Genomic DNA, 18,147 nt, shown 5'->3' on the forward strand with positions numbered 1-18,147 from the left:
TTCAGAGTTCACGGAGTTGAAGAGCACATTCCTCTGGGAACTTTGCACTTGTGCAGAAGAAGTTCTTGGCAGATTGTGTCCTGATTATATAATGCTAGATGAAAAATATAGAGCAGGCAGCAACTATGGTGTAAAACGACATCTATGCATAATAATGCATTAACAATTAGGGGCTTGCTTCTGTATGTTTAAACTTTTTGAATAAATAGAAGATTACTGTTTGGCCTTTATGTTAATGTCTTTAAGTACATAATTTTTTATAAGTTGTATAAATACACACAAATTAAATTGGTGAGATTCCCGGTATTCCTTGCGCTTTGATATCAACCACACTAACCTGAAGACGCATCTGTTTCTTTGGGGAAATGCCCTTGGGTGAAATTCGATACAGTTTTGTAAATCTTATTTGCAACACCTGCCTTTGTAGTAACAAGGGCTTTGATGGTGCAAGTTGCTTCACCTGGGCTCCACCATTCAGGTATTCTCCCTGATATTGTAGATTGGCACAAATTGCCCTTAACTGCCTCATCCTAATAATTTTACTTGGAAGTTAAGTCCCATTTGGCTCCATTAAGGTAGTATTGAAGCATTAGGGTTGTATCCTTAATTTAGCACCACATGGCAGATGGCTTTTGAAGGGAGCCCATTGCTGGATTTCCCATTGGAAATGGACACAATTGCCAGTGTGGGTTGGAGATAGGAACGTTTTATGACACAAATGTAGGAGAACTCTGAAAGGGATGCCTTTCACAGAGCCTTTTTGTGGGGCAACTTGGCAAAGATGTTTAAACCAGTGTTTTTCAACCACTGTTCCGCGGCACACTAGTGTGCCGCGAGATGTTGCCTGGTGTGCCGTGGGAAAAATTGAAAAATTCAAGAGAATTACTTTATATATAGTCAATATAGGCGCAGAGTTAATTTTTTTAACATTTTCTAATGGTGGTGTGCCTCGTGATTTTTTTCATGAAACAAGTGTGCCTTTGCCCAAAAAAGGTTGAAAAACACTGGTTTAAACCATGCCCAGTGCAAACGAAAGCCCGAAGCTGAAAGAAAAAGCACCACGAGGGTTTCTCTCAACATCTGAACCGTTTTATACATATGCTGGCTGCTCCTTTTTTGACCTCCTTGATATAAGTAATTATCATAATTAACACACTCCTTGGTTTAAGAAAAAATTGGACCATGTTTCTAAAATCATATTCACTGGAATACTAAGGAAGCAATTCTGCCTTTGCAGATAATACTGAAGGTCAAGCTACCCACAATCTTTGTCATGGGGACAAAGCGGGAGAAAGGCTTCAGTGTAGTCCCGGCACAGCAGCCATTAATTGGTTGAATAGGTGATCTTCTTTGACCTGGCATGGAGAGTTTCTATGTGACCACCATCTTGTCAGAAAGTGGCAATGCAACCTCTCCGTGTAACACCAGAGCCTCACTATGCAAATTGAGAATACAGGGCTCAGCTGGGTTTTTTTATTCATGCTGGCAAAATGCACATTAAAAAAAAAAGTTAACCATCAATCTTTGGGTGGCAAAAGTAAAAGGAATAACATTGGAGTTGGAAGCAAAACTGCTCCAGTTTGATTGTTTCATCTGCACATATACATATCCTCCCTAAAACACTTAAGAATCACCTATGCTTCTCTCTTTCTCCCTCCAGAATTCCAGCCTAGTTGTTTATGCACTGTCACAAAGTAGCATGACCAAGCAGGAAGTTGGCACCAAAAACTTGTCTCATTATCTCGACTTTCCACGTTCCCCTTCAAATCAGCACCCCCCCCTTCTGCCCCACATACATACGATTGTATGGAGCAGCAGGATGCTTGCTGACAGCTCCCCACATCCAATCTCACTGCGAATCTGGAAGATGTGCAGGCTTATTCTCCATGCAAAAGTCACTCTCAACATGCAGAAACTCTGCAAACAGCACCTTTCATGGTTGCACTGAACGCTCAGGGCTAGGCCAAAAGGTACAATTCTGTTTATGCTATGCACATTTTTTACAGCAGTAGTGAGAAAGAGTGAAATGACTTACATTCATAGCGTGTGCCTCACTCTCCTCCCCCCACCATGCCCTTGTAACAGTTGGAAAAGAAGAGAATCTGATTTCCATTACATTACTCCGCAAGCATCTGCACTGTTTTTGGTCACATTTCCTAACTGCTTGATGATCTCCCAAGTAGAATCACCTTAAAGCTATCTGGCAAAGATTATATCCTCAGACACAAAGAAGTATATTAATGCCCCACAGCCTGGGAGAGTTCCAGTTGGACCAGGGAGGTAGTAGTACATTGGATCACAACTGCACCATCTGGAAATGATTTGTGAACACTCAGAGGGCCTTATAGTTCTGGGCAAAAGAACAGACAATGATTGTCAGTTAAACCTCATTAAAGAAAATAATCTGAAAGTATAGTAACTGTGAAGTTTTTTTTTAATCAACCTTTAGGTAGACAAAGTTCTTTTAAAATATTTTTTTTGCCATTAGTTAGGGAGTTTGCACAGGTAAAATATTTACTGTCTATTTATTTAGTAGTAAGTGTACTCTTAAAGCAGATTAACAGTTGATTAAGTCATTTAATTAAAATCCCTGCCTGTAAGATATACAGCAGGCACCCCCAAACTCAGCCCTCCAGATGTTTTGGGACTACAATTCCCATCATCCCTGACCACTGGTCCTGATAGCTAGTGATGATGGGAGTTGTAGTCCCAAAACAGCTGGAGGGCCGAGTTTGGGGATGCCTGATATACAGCCTAGGTGAACCAATTTTGGCTGAGGAGTTCAATTCCCACAAATACGTATTTGGTAAGCGAGGTATATGGAAGGCCAAACAGATCTAATGGGGCTCTGTCTCTGTTGTTTTTCAGAATAAAAATCATCATCATTTGGGGTGGGTAGGATCCCCTCAGTAACAGCAGCTGTAAATCCAAGTTTCTTCTACTTGTAGCTTTCTTTGCTCTATCAGGTCATGTGTGTGCAAAAGCATACCACCACAAGGCTAAAAAACAAACACATTCCGGGATGTACACATAGCAACTGGTGCTGAATTAGGACCCATAGCTGCTCTGCATTAAGTTGGTTAGTGCATTGTCCCAAACACAGGAAAACCCTTGTATGACAGGGGCCCTTTCTTAGGCTGGTCTGGCAGCAGCAGCTTCCTGGCACAATCGGGAATCTGTTGACTGGGATCAAGGCCTTTAAAACATTTAATGCATGTATTTTTAAGGGGGGGAATTGGGGATTGGGCTTTCTGACACTTTCTGTTCCTCAACTGACACCCTATTAAAACAGTTAATAGAGGGATCACCTATTTATTGTTTTTGCTGCAAAAGACTTAAGAGTCTTGTGGCACTCTAGAGGCTAACAAATTTATTAGACAATTATTGGTGAAGTGGACTGTAGCCCAGAAACACTTACTCCATAATATAATTGTTAGTCATATCATTTAAAGTCAATTCAGACCTAACACTTTTCACAAGTTTGCACTTAGGGCTGAGAGTTACCAATTACGTGGCAAGCAAAGTGATGTGTTTGGATACAGGAAGCATAATCTGAATACTTCTGTTTAAGTAGTTCCATCGTGTCTCTATCAAACCCAGAGGCAGAAGAAAACAAATCCTTTTTTTTTATAAAAAAGTGTTGTATTTAAACAACTCTGGTCATAGCAAATTAATAATACATGTGAAAACTTACAATCATGAATGAACAGTATATTGCAGTAAAGTGAAGCTTCTTTCTTTTCACATTAACTGTGATGTGAAACTGGCAGTTGACAGCCTTTCCATTATTCTGCTGGAAATAAGCAGTGCATAAATTATCCCTGATTGTACGCAAAGTTACATGAACAACTAAGACTCAAAGTAGATGTGATACGTAGTAAAGTGTATCAAACTTTAAAAAATAAATAAATCCAAAAGCAGCCTTGTGGGGAGCAGGTTCCTTAAATCTTTCCCTTTCAGTTTTTTTTCTGGTAAAAAAAGAATCCCCTCCACCCAGCTGCTTGAAGATGAAGGGTGGAGGGTTTCTTTGTGTGCGGTGGTGGTGGGAGAAAAATAGTTGTAGGAGAAGAGTTAAGCAGTTCTCCTTCCAATTCCTCCATGTCAGTTTTGGAACTTGTCTCAAGGGAAAGAAAAAAGCAACTGCATGCTACTACTAGTTTGAGCCTATGTAAAAGTGAACTTCCGTCAACAGATTATCAAAACAGTAAACATACTTTCCACAGCATTAATAGAGAACAAGATGTCCTGATTCCAATAAGTTGAAGGTAGGAGGAAACCTACAGAACGCAGAGGATCATATATGTGCCTTTAAATATATATCATAAGTGAAGCCATATAATTTGTATAAATTTATCTGCACCACTGTGGACATTTGAAAGCTGTATTTTTTATTCTTCCTTCCTGCGAGTGTAAATTAACGGTGCTTTCGCCGGCTAAATTTCTCCCTTTCAAAGTAAGGGAAAACTAAATTGACAATTAGCACTGTAGTAGCCTGCTGTAACCCTCACAAAGATACCAGCTTACACTGAACTACCAACATTTCTCCAACTTTTTCAATAAGGTGGGTACGTCAGGGTGGCAGGGGACTGGGTTCGAACCGGAAAAGATTCAAATGTCTCAGATTGTTAAGAGTAGAAGTAAATACTGCACAATCAAGTATTTTTTGATTTAACATTCATCTTACAAACATACATATGTATAATTATGACTCTTTACAAACCTAAAGTACTATTTTTCAAATTACCCACCCTTTCCCCTCCCCATATAAAATTGCTGCGCAATTCCTATTTGGCAAAATATTAAATCTTTATACAGATGAAGGTCTTCCATCTCATTGTCAGGTCCTGAACTGATTAAAAATAGGTGAAGCCAAAGAGAAGAAACTGAATCATAAAATCCATGGATACCATGTACACCTTCCAGGCATTCTACGAAGAAAACTAAAAAAACTGAACATAGTTTTGGGGAATGAGTCCTCTCTTCCCGTTTAGTGTTCCTTCTAGCCAGCCGGGTTCCCGTGAAAACTGCACTGTTGAAAGAGGGGAGAAAACAGACACACTCCTATTAATCCACTATTTATGACAGAAGTCACAGGATCACAGAATTATACAGCTGGAAGTCAACAATACAGCTTAAGTCCATGAAACTCTTTTACTCAAAATCATAGACAGACAGAGGGGGTCTTTTGAGTCTCTCTTATTTTCCCTAGAACTACTGCTCATTTAATTACAGACTTGTATGAGGGCCAAACTACATGTTAAGTGCACTTGCATGAGTCTTTTTCATGAGAGATTCCCCCCCCCCACTTCAGCGACTGTACTTTAAGGAGGGTGGAATCTTGAGCAGAGGATTTGGTGATCAGCGGGAGCGGAAGGGCTGCTTCAATGTTTCCCTACCCATCATTTGCTCAGCGTTCCCCACTCCATTCTGCTGTTTCTCCGCCGTCAGCAAGGAAAGACACAGGAACTTGTACCATTTAATACTATTGCTATTTGAAGATGAAACTCTAAACAGAGCAAAGAGGTAAGACTGCCTTTAAAGGCTTATTAGAGATACAGAAGTAGGAATGTGGGTCCCAAAAATGCCCCCCAAAACCAAGCTTCACCAACTTTTTAACGTAAGATTGGCACAGTCTTTTGTTTTCTAACAGATCACAAGAATAGCCAGTCCGACAATGAAACCTTGTAACAGGCAATTTAAAGAAATTTCAGTATTTGGGAGAAGAAATGATTGCAGATATCTTTAAAAAGTTAGCGAGGTAGGAGGGAGATTTTACCTCCACTTTCAAGTCTATTTTTGCAGGCAAAAGGGAGAGATTTGTATTTTTTTAAGTATGATATTCTGAGGCTGTTCAATTCTGTGTTTGTGCAGAATACTGAAACACATGAGCCCTGAATATATTACACGTGGGAAAAATAAATTTAAGCGTGTGCACAGGATGAATTTTCTTTAGTTATCTTTTCACATAATTGTAGAGTTGGAAGGGTCCATGAGGGTCATCTAGTCCAGCCCCCTGCAAGGTAAGGAATCTTTTGCCCAACCTATCCCTACATTTCTCCAAAATTGCTTGAAGTGACTGGGGAAGCATTTCCTCACGCGGGAGGCACCTAAATAAATAAATATTCCTTCATTCCTAGTAATACCGGGGATGCCATAGGAATGTTCAAATGGACTTGTTTTTAATACTGAATCAAACAGGAACCCTTTTTCCACCCAGGAACTCACTGGTTCTCCCAAATATCTTTGGTACTGGTGCTGGCCTCCACTTTTTCTAATCCCACACATTAAGTTACTAAGAGTTTTGCAAACAATACCAACCCAAATCTATAGGTAGCACAGCAAACACTGCAGTAACTGCACACTTACTACAAATGGCTTGTAGGAGGATAGTGAAACCATTATCACTCCCACTTTATCGGTCTTTACAAATGTTTAATGCACACAGCTTCAAAATCACAAAAGATATTTACACTGATGCTACTTTTGGGGGGGCGGGGAGGAGGACACAACATACTCAATGGAAAGTTTTGAATATCAAAGGAATACCTAGAAAAATACCACTCTCAATGGAAGATTAAAAAAAACTACTTGGCATAACATTTACCCTTTTTAATTTTCACTGCATAGGGTAAGCACACGTTTTAAATGGACTGATTCCACATCCCCGCAATTGGGTCTCTAAAAAGTTCCTTCACAGCAGCTGATACACTATGACATACATATTAAGATTGCCGAGACAGTACAGGTGAATACACATTAATCGGGATACAAACATATTAGACAGACTACTTCTGCCAGCAATTATCTTAAAGGTTAAATTATAATTGGCCCTATTTTATCCATACTAAGCAGCCTTTAGTTTGCACCATAAAGCTCACAGGAGTCTCTTGTCAGTGACAGGGCGATGGATCAAACTGATGGTAATAGATATACCAACATTGTTTACAGTTCAACTGGCCATTTAATTTTGAAAGAAAGAAAGAAAAACACAGCTTTTATATCCACATGTAGTGCTTTTGTCTTAGCACTAAGATTGGAAAATGTATGTGGTGGTGAAGCCATTGAGACATGTCCCGGTTCACTGCATGGCTGAAAATGCTTGCACTGGTGACATAAAAAGGTAAAGGGAAAGGACTCCTGACAGTTAAGTCCAGTCGCGAATGACTCTGGGGTTGCGGCGCTCATCTCGCTTTACTGGCCTAGGGAGCTGACGTTTGTCCGCAGTAAGTTTTCTAGGTCGTGTGGCTAGCATGACTAAGCTGCTTCTGGCAAAACCAGAGCAGCTCACGGAAACACTGTTTACCTTCCCACCGGAGTGGTACCTATTTATCTACTTGCACTTTGACATGCTTTCAAACTGCTAGGTTGGCAGAAGCAGGGACCGAACAACGGGAGCTCACCCCATTGCGGGATTTGAACCACTGACTTTCTAATCGGCAAGCCCTAGGCTCAGTGGTTTAGTCCATAGCGCCACTCCCATCCCTACTGGTCCTCAACTGCAGAGCAGAATGCTCATGTTCCCCAAGAAAAGGCCATCATAGATGCAAAAGAGAGGCCTTGTGAATTAGCCATTATCAGAAGCTCAGAGTTTAAATACTACTTCATGGAAGATACAACATCTGCTCATCTTCAGTAGTTTTTGTCTACATAAGTAAATTTAAACTCAAGAAAGCTATACCAGATCATTCATACCTGTTGAACCTATTATCAATGTTTAAACAGTACCACCAGGTTTGTTCTGGGTATAAGCTTTCTGAAGAAGTGTGCGTGCACACGAAAGCTTATACCCAGAACAAACTTAGTTGGTCTCTAAGGTGCTACTGGACAATTTATTTATTTTCGACTGAGTCAGACCAACACAGCTACCTGCCTGAATCTAGTATCACCAGGGGCATGGTACTTAACAGTAGAGTTTGCTTGGATGCCTACTGGTCCAATTTAGGCAATTCTGAACATGGCACATTCAACTTGGATGATAACTTTCTCAGAATCAGTTCTCAGTTATCCCAACATATCTGTCTCTACCCCAAACCTGTATTAGGCATTTCTTCTGCACTAAGTCTGGCTAATGACAATAGAATTGGACTCTTTAGAAACACAGCTTTATTCATACACCATAAAGACTAAAATGTGAGACTGTGGCTGTACAGACTGAAATCAATGAGCTTACACGGACACTTCTGCATTGGGGCTGCCTGTATGCAACAAATTATATGCATAATTTCTGCCGCATTAACTGAAATGTCTTTGCACTGCACAGAGTCTATTAGCTTCCATTTTGAATCACTTACGCTATTTTAGTCCCACTAAAATTGGTGGCACAGGAGTAATTTCAAAGCGAGCAGGGTATAATCCTGCTTGATGTCTGTGGGATCTCTCTGGAATACATGGTTTTTTTGGACTGTGCCACTTTAGCTTACACTACAAATCAGCTCCTATGAAGCTATAATTATTTAAGTTTTAACAATCTTCCTTCAGCTAACCATGATAAAGAAAATCTACTCACTAAGACATACAGCCTTTCCATCAAAAGTGACATATTTTTAAACAAATACAAATGCCTTCATGTGTAGTTTTGATTTGCAGAGGGAAGATAAATATGTCCTTTCACTTCAGTGAGCTGTACTATTTCCTGGCAGTATATTTTTAAATCTATAAATATCAACCCTATATTTATCACAGAGAAAGCAGTTGTGGTGCAGGGAGACGAAGTCACCTTTCATTCATACACGCCACACATGCCCATTCTCTCCCCCTGCCATGCTCACTCTTACCCACACCATTCTAGTATTCCTTAGATTTGCTTCTCCCATGTTGCACACTCCAAAAGTCTCATAAGGGGGCATGTGTGTGAGCCAGCTGACTGACATCTATCTACTTTCTTGACCCCAGTGGTGAGGACCCTTTCCACAATCCATTCCTTCATGGACAACCTGGGGCCACATGCCAATTGTGGGTGAGGCCAGAAGCAAAAGTGGCTGAGCTACAAATCTCTCTCTTAACTCTGTGCAGCAGGGCAGGGTGAGGTCTGGGTGTGTATGGCTAGAGCAGAGTCCCAAGGAACAGATAGAGGGGTCTGGAGGGCCACATTTCCTTAGCCTCTCAAGGAAGTTACTCTGAGGCCTATACTAACTGGAGGTGAAACCAATAGAACCTGAGACCTCCTTTTTGCTAACAATGCACCATAGCACATCACATGCATGTACAACCTGTATGGTGGTCAAGTGTTAGTTATGACAGCAGTAGCTGCAATGAAGTGGACACCTCATGACCATGAAAGGAAGCTATCTTGATGACACCCTTTGGTCTTGGCACTGTGTGGAATACTGCACTAGCCAGTAGTGCTTGGACTTAATCTCCTCTCCCCTCCATTGCCAGGTTAAAACTGCATGGGTAATTCAGCTCGCAGATGCACATGATAATAATGATATGCCCAGACTCTCACTAAGTTATCTGTTACCTCATTGTCACATTGGCTCTCTGCCCGCCCCCCCCCCCTACTCCAAGACAAAAGTGGAGGTGGTGTTAAGAACAAACTCTCATTAGATCCTCTCAGGTGATACTTATTGTTCCCCAGGAACTATCTTAAAGTGATTGCCAACCAAAGAGGCAATTCCCTCTTTTTTGTAGTACCCTGAAATGATGCACATAGCTACTTGAGGTAAGAAGGAATGAACGCTATTCATTTTTTAGGAAGTTAAAGATACATATGCCATGTCTTTGTTGTAGCTTCCACTGGCACAGAGGCCACAGGAAGTAGAGTATGTTTGAGTAACAGGCGATGGTTTCCACCCCCAAAAAAACAACAGTTCTTGTCGCAAAAGGTACCAATCTTGCACCCTAATAAACACAATCCTTATAGTTTCAAGATCTAGCATGTGTGAGAGAGTTCCAATAGATTTTCACCTCATTTGTTTCAGATTACCAAGAAGTTAAGGACTACTGGCACCATATGCAGGAATCACATAACCATGGTAGTTATTTATTTAGATGTCTCAGTTATTCCACCTCTTTTGGGAACCTATGAATGAAGAGAAGTAGCTTTTAAAAGTATTTTGACAATGTTTAGAGTTTCTGTAGCTAGAAAGGATAGCAATGATCTTTCTTGCACTCCCTTCACCATACAGACGCACTTTATGTGGCGCCACCATTATTGTGGCTGGTTCTGTTTTAAACATTGCATATGTATGCACAATGTATTAAAAACTGAGTGCCAGCAATGCAAATGGGCACTGGGAAACCCTGGAAGGAGCTTGAGCTTCCCAGAGATGGGTTCTGCCACTTTTGCATATGCCCCTTGGAACACTGCTCACTGCTCAGAAGGGAATGTGGTTTCAGGGGGGGGAAAACATTCCCCACCCCTGCTCTACAAGCATGCAAAGATGGGAGCCTCTTCTTTAAAGAGGCAGAATAGCAGGCGAAAACAGGTTAGGAAGGAAGCAAGCAAGAACGATCTCTTTACTGTAAGCTTTGAATCAGCAGTTTTGTCGGGGGGGGGGGGGGGTTGCTTGGAGAAAACCATTAATCAGTTGCTGAAAGGCTGTCCAGTGCCCTGGCCTGCTATTTGCCTTCTGCAGCATCAGGCTCAACCAACAGCTCTGAGGTCCAGTCAGCAGATTTTGGATCTGCTGCTGTATCCAGCCTCTGCCATTCACTTTTTCACTTTGAGCCAAGTCCAGCCTACATCCCACCCACCCCCAATCCCCACCCCTGTTCAAGCAGTAGGGGAAAGAAGCTAGGCGAGAATGGGGAAACTCTCTTAATTCCACAGCCACCTTAAGGGTTTCTCACTTTAAAGTATGAAAAAGAAAGGGGAGGGGAATACAGATGGAGGGGGGGCCAAGAGGAAAAATAAAATGGAGGTAGGGAGGGGTAAGAAAGATATAAAATTTCCCTTAATGGAAGTGGCACCTCATGTCAGACACTAATTTAACAGTTATTTTAATGGTTGATACTAACAGTATGTCAATTTGATTGATGCACTGTCACTTTGATAGTTAAAGTTATTGGTAGAGCAGCAGAAATGATGTATTATTATCTTAATTCTTCATTTAAGGGCTTATTAAGGCACGTGGGAATTTAAACTGAGTGATGAATTTGAACTGATTCCATGGAACTGGTACGCAGTCTAAGTGCACAAGGGGATAGCAAGTGAGATCAGGAAGGAGGAGACGTGACTTATTCAGAGGACTGTTGAAGGGCAAATGAGAACAAGGTGGTATATGGGAGCTTAACTAATTATTCTCTCCAGTAATGAAAACTTCTGTTACACTGTTTGGAATTACTGTGCTTTTTAAAACTGAAACCACCTGCAATAAATGGGTTTTCACAATGGAGGGAAGTGAGCAAAGGCTCATTCTTGTTCCAGACTAGAGACAGAAGAATTGTAAGATGGCCAAGTTTGAACACAACACCAAATTATTCAGGGTATTAAGATCTCAAGCAAAAGAGCTTAAAACAGCAAAAAAAGGGTAACATTAATGTAAGTAACTTCAATGTGTATATCATGGTAAGCTACTTTATAACAGGGTCAGGATAATTCTCCATGTAGTCTCGATTTTCTACCCTAAGCAGCAGTGGTTTTCCAGGGTTTGGGCAGAAGTCTTTCATATCACTTGTCACCCATTTTTTGAAACTGCAGATATGAGGGATTGCAACACAGGAAAGCAGGTACCCTACCATGAGCCAGAGTCACGCCCCAAGATGCCCAGTAAAGAAATCTTAGAAGAACAGGATGTTGTTGACCTGGCAACTGCGCAGAACAGAGCACATGGGAATCTTTCTTGCATTACCCTACGAGCACATCTCCTTTCCTATGGTGTGAAGGGAATATCAGAAGCCTTGGGTCATATGGGAATAGCTGCAGCCTGATCTTATATGAGTTTTCTGATCTTAACTTTGCAATGCAGGGAGAAGCCATGCCGCAGAAGCTCATAGCGGGGGGGGGGGGGGAGATATGAAAAAATGTAAAGGGGCTGTAAATTTACTGACTGGGGAGCATATTCCCCATGCCTAAGAAAATTTAGTTTAGGACAAACCCTAAAGCTGAGAGGTGGTGGACCCTCTAGTTGCTGTTGGAGTACAACTCCCATCATGGTGGCTGATGGAAATTGCGGTCCAACATCACCTGGAGGGTGCCCTCTCCTAGAATAAAGAGTGGCATGCAAGAGGTTTACAAAATTTAGAAATGGTGCATGGGTGGTCCAATGTCTGGGAAATCGCCCTGGGAGAAAAATTAACTGATGTGAGCAGAATAAAAAAGAGGTGTGAAAGACGAGTTTATAAGCACTTGGTTATCTACTCACTGCGTATACAGTGAATCAAAGTAATGTTAAAACTCTTGGACGTGATTTATTAGGTTTTTATTTCGTTTACCCTTCCCTTTTTAGCAACCCCTTCCCTTGTTTTGTTGCTGTTGTGCTCTTATAGGTTTGTGCTGTACCATGTAGCTTGTACTGTATTTGGGAAGATAGAAGATAGATAGATAGATAGATAGATAGATAGATAGATAGATAGATATTATTACGGCCATTGGCCCATCACCTGTATTTGGGGAAATGGAAACCTCTCTCTCTCTCTCTCTCTCTCTCTCTCTCTCTCTCTCTCACACACACACACACACACACACAATCATCATCAACATCAACATCGTCCAGGGCCATCTTATTACTTCATCAAATATATACACTGAATGTAAAAATCCTCCAAGTGGTTTACAAAAAAGATAAAACAATAAAATCCGGGGGGGGGGGATTACAACCCTACTTTAAAAAAACAAAAGCTAAATTACTAAAACAGATTAAAATTACCTCACCTTTCTAAGCATCTGGGAACTCTTGTCTAAGCAATAATGTTTTTAGCAGGCACCGAAGAGTACAGTGAAGGTGCCTGCTTGATCTGAATAGGTGCGAAGTTCCAAAGTGCATGCAACACTCAATGTTCTTACAACAGGGACATACAAGGAAACTTGAATGGCTGTGGGGTTCTGTATTAAACCAAATGCAGTACTTTACGCAACGCATAATTAAGCTACAAAATAATTCATTGCCACCAGATGTGGCTACTAGTTCAGACACCTTCCAAAAAAGACTTGCCAAATTTACAGAGGATTGGTTCATCAGTGGCTATAAGCTACCATAATGGAAATATCAATACCGTGTCCAGAAGCAGAGCAGCTCTTAGCATAGCTTCCAGCCAGCTAGACTTTCAGCTTGATGTAAGTAAAGAATTCTCACCACAAAATGGGTCCAAGGAGACCCTGAGAAGAACAAGTAGAAGGGCTGCAATATATGCTCTGATTTTTATTGCAGGCTCACTAGTAGCCTGGCTGCTGGGTTGAGCTGATGTAGATGTCCGAGAGGAAAACTGGGACAAACCATTTTTGAAGGTAAGAAGAGGTCATCCTCTCCTGTCCAGGAACTCCCCCCCCAAAAAACGCGCTTTAGAAGCCCAAGAGAGCAAAGCTGTCTCCCTTCTCCTTCTCTTTCACCCAGAGACACAGTTCGAGTAATGGCAGACATTACACAGCAGTGCTCACGTTACATTACTATGGACACGCGCACATGTAGTTTGGGCAGCTTGTCTGGTTCTGAAGCACTCCATGATAGCTACCTGATCTGGAAGGCATTGCTGTGGTGGTTCAGAGCCACAGGTTTGAAGGTTTCAGTGTGCTCTGGGAAGAAAGACACATGTGGAAACTCCCATGCTGCTACGGTATTACTTTCAGCAGGACCTAAGAGAGTGCATCTCGCTTTCCCCCTTTTGAGGAATAAACACAAGGTGTGACATGCCTGTAAATTCCTGTGCCGTGAAGCACGTGCTCCAGGAGACTGTCTTGTCCTCAGATTTGACTAGAAGAGTGCTTCACAGATATGTGAAGGATCCCCACCCTTACAATAAATTTAAACCTGCTTTCAAGAGAAAGCTTTGAAGAACTATACATTTATCTAATTCCTCTTTTATCACACTTGACTCAAACGCAATCTGCCTGTAAGGTAGCTTTTGACAAGAAGCATCTACACCAGGCATGTTTTCTTAATAGTAAATATGCAGGCCAGGTGCATAGGAAGAAAGGGGGGGGGAATGAGAGGAGATGATAGGAGAAGTCCATTCCCCCCCCCCATATCCGCTGCAACAAAAATAACAGAATCCAGGGACATCTTGTTCAACTAAATGCATATCTGCAAATTCGGACTTGATGCAGATTTCTGGTTTAAATTATTCCTTTCCTCCCTTCCTCTGTGCCCCTTTTCTGGATTCTTTACACGCCACAGCCTGTTTTAAAAATGAGAAGAATATATTGCCAAGCCTTGGGGTGATGAAAAGATTAGGTTCATGAGAAACTTTCCCAACTTGTATTTTTGGGATATATATAAATGCCAGTAGGGAGCACTATGGGAGAAACAGGCCATATTTAGATGACTTCTTTAAAAAAATGATTTTTAAAAAATAAAAAAAAGCTTTTTTTCAACAGCACATTTTACTGGCTCCCATGGATCTAAAATGGAAACATGGAAAGCTCAATGCTTTCTTTCAAAATATGAATGGAGGGAAATTGGTCATCCCTTTTGATTTGCCCTCTTGCTGAGGATCCATGCTGGCTGAGGACAATGTCAACTATATTCCTATTGAATACGGGGAGGGAGCATGACTCAGATAGTTACTGAACACTTTCCTTTCTGAAACTCAGCTAGCACTAGTTGAGCAAACACCTTTCTACCTGGGCACATGCAAGACACTAGTCTGGAGCCTATTGTTCTGGAGCCTAAACTACGAAGAAATTATCTTAGTAGTTTAAATGGACTGATATTCATTTTCAGCCAGGTTTTACTGCACTGTCTCTTATTAAAGCTTATAACCCTCTTTTGGATTATCTCTCTGGTAATGAAGAGAATGTAATTAATATTTTAAATAAACAAATGAAAGATATAGATAAAACAACCTAGGAATGATTCGCCTTCCCATTTCTCAGGACTTGGGAGGGCAGCTATTAATAAAGAATGAATTGGTATTTTTCTATATGAGAGGGCAAGGGTGTAGAAGGCATTATGCAATGGCTCTGAACAGAGGGATCGGTCAGTGACGATTCTGCTGCTGTTAAAGCTGAGTTCTCTTGTAAAGCATGCAGGTGGAGCTTTCAAACAGCAGCTGAAGAGCAGAATAAATGAACAAGGAGCCAGTTCACCGTCCTTGTGGCTATTGTATATGAAGAATTCCTCTGTGTAGTTTTTACCTTTCAAATCCTGAGGCTCAGGCCTTTAGACACTGAAGTTGGAATGAAAACCTAATGGATATTTCTGTCGCTGTCAGTGCTGTCTCCTGCTGCCGCACCATGAATAGTGACTAGAATCTACCTCAGCTCTGGATTTGGCAGTAGCCTTCCTTATAACACCATTTTTTAAAGAGGCCACAGGTACCCCCCCCCCAATCTCAGGAGATATATGTTATGACCATTCCTTTGCAAGCCATACAGATTTGATTGTAGTTGGCCCCGAAAGCTAATACTTACCATCTTCAAAAACTGCCCCAATTTGAAAAGATAATTCAGAGCTATGCTCCGCCTCACATGGATACACTGCTCTTGCTTTTCTGGCGACAACAGTGAAAGAATATCAAAGATTTTGTCAGCATTAAACATTTTTTTTGCAAACTTAAAATAGTTTAATTTTGCACAACATTGTGCATACAGCTGTATGGGGGCCAGTTCTATGTGCTCAAATAGTCAAATATACTAAGACAGCAAAAACCTTTCATGGGAAATATATTACTCTGCCATCTGATCAACAACTTGACTGATTCAGGTTATGTATGGTGCTAATTTGCATTTAACACAAAATTACCGCAAGGCATGCAAAAGTCAATGTTTCCAATCATTCAAAAACACAACATGTTTTTTGGACAACTATTCAAATACATATTACTACCCTTAGGTTAGGAAGTTACATTCTGGTTTGCACATAAAGCAGCTGATCAGCATAAACCAAAACTGGTACTTAATAGATTAAAGTAAGTAATTTGGCTATTAAAACTGGAGAAATTACATATTCCCTGTACAACTACTAGTGGTTCTGTTCAAAATTAACTTTGAGGGAGAGGAAAGGGACCTGATGAAAACGGCAGCCTCCGCTGCTGCATGATAGCTGCTGTTCCACCCAAAGAGATGATGCACAATGCAACTGCTTCACACAACATGAGCAGGTTCTGCCCAAGATAGCATGGCACAATCATGTGACATACTTTGAATATTCTAGTTTAAGTGAGTGGAGATTACTTTGCCTCTCACCTCTACCAGTTTGATTCAATTACCTCATTATGAGTGGAGCCATAGTCAAGGCCCATAATGGGGCAGTAGGCTTTAGATTTATTTAGACTTTTTCTCCTGCTTCACTTTATGCACACCCACACACCAAAATATAGAAATCATTCTTGTATCATGAATGGTAATTTTTTTTGTTTATCTCTATAAGTTACTGACTTAATATTTAAAAACTGGTTGCTAGCATGCTGTCTGACTTCCGTACAGTCATCTTTACAAGGCAACAAACAAACCTCCATGTTTTGCTTTTATTAGCACAAGAGTTAGCAACAGAAAATTAACTAAGTAGCACAATATTACCTTCCAGATAGTCTGTCAGTCTCTCTTACAGGGGAAGGAAAACAGAACGTTGACGATGCTGGTGGGTCCGAGGTAGATGCTGTACATGCCTGTGCTTTCATCCAGGAGACCATTGATGAATGAATGTCACTGGAGCTGAAGGAAGACATTTTCAAGCAATAAATTAATCATTTGTATCTTCAGCTTCATACCATTTAGTAGTGGACTTTTGTGAATAGGAAGCTTAAGTTTTTAGACTCGTGAAGTCATTAACATCATTTGCCCACTACATTTTTTTTTTTGCCCTTATACTATCTTTTAAAATATGCCAAGTCTGTACAAAAAGCTTGTAATCATAGCAACCCTCCTAATAAAGGAAACATTTCTGTTTGTATCATGAAGGCAAATATGATTTTACTCTTTACTGAGCTTTATTGCTGTGTGTGAACCATATAATGCTCTTAGACAAAATAAAATCAAGAGGCTGAGTTAAATACTGACATTTATACTGAACAGGGTTAGTTGGCAGCCAGTGTGTTCTAATGAAAGCCTGAGAACATCAAACAATGCTAATAGCTTGTCTAACAAGGCTGTTAAAGTGCCATGGACACTGGTTAATATCCCTCAAGGAGATATGGAAGAAGAAGAAGAAGAAGAGTTTGGATTTGATATCCCGCTTTTCACTACCCGAAGGAGTCTCAAAGCGGCTAACATTCTCCTTTCCCTTCCTCCCCCACAACAAACACTCTGTGAGGTGAGTGGGGCTGAGAGACTTCAAAAGTGTGACTAGCCCAAGGTCACCCAGCAGCTGCATGTGGAGGAGCGGAGCGAACCCAGTTCCACAGATTACGAGTCTACCCCTCTTAACCACTACACCACACTGGATAACTATAACAGTCTATCAGCCCATTTTGACCTTTTTTTTCCTTTCAAAAAGGAGATTCCCTTCTCTTTCTAAAGAAACTACACTCAGTTGCATGGCAGTGGGAAGGAGAAGAGAAGTAACCATGAGAGTGATGAGATTCCATCCAAATTCTAGTAGTCTCTTGGGCTCAAGTGAAGTTCAAATTTTAAGTTGGTTTATCAGGTCCTTTTAAAGACACCTACAGCCTCTCAGAGACTGGGTTTTCAAAAATATAACCCCTCCTCTGAAAACAGAGCAATATTTCATGTAATTGAAACTTAATTTGCCCTAAACTGACTTTAGCCCAGATCTTTGAAGTGAGAAGGAGCCGTGACAGTGATTGCTGCTCTTTCCCCCCTCCACTGCTGTTCTGGGGGTTCTTCTGAACTCCAAAAGCCAAATTCAGGAGACACATGGGAGACACATGGAAGGCTAGGGGGTAAGCACCATTGCACAAGCATAAGACCTTGTGCAGGACTTCTCTGACAGGGTGTGTTAGGTGAATCGAACTCATTGTATTTACATTCACATGCCATACACATTCAGTATGCCATGTGACAGTGCATGCCAAATGTTATCTAATGGGTATAGTACAAACTGATTATTATTTAGAACAGTTTCCAATCGGCAAAATAAATCTTGAAAAGGG

The 18,147-nt window shown here is 41.0% G+C and overlaps 1 protein-coding gene across 1 annotated transcript in view; it reads right to left on the reverse strand.

Annotated features, from left to right (window-relative positions):
- Positions 1–3,968: 3,968 nt before the first annotated feature.
- ARHGAP10 (Rho GTPase activating protein 10) overlaps positions 3,969–18,147 on the reverse strand; it is a 102,542-nt gene continuing 88,363 nt past the window's right edge. Inside the window, 4 exon segments of the mRNA XM_033160378.1 lie at positions 3,969–5,029; positions 15,509–15,588; positions 16,616–16,744; positions 17,923–17,930. Of these exon segments, the coding sequence (XP_033016269.1) occupies positions 4,941–5,029; positions 15,509–15,588; positions 16,616–16,744; positions 17,923–17,930 (306 nt within the window). The 3' untranslated portion in view covers positions 3,969–4,940.

The sequence above is a fragment of the Lacerta agilis genome, chromosome 9, assembly GCF_009819535.1.
Source record: "Lacerta agilis isolate rLacAgi1 chromosome 9, rLacAgi1.pri, whole genome shotgun sequence".
Lineage (NCBI taxonomy): Eukaryota > Metazoa > Chordata > Lepidosauria > Squamata > Lacertidae > Lacerta > Lacerta agilis.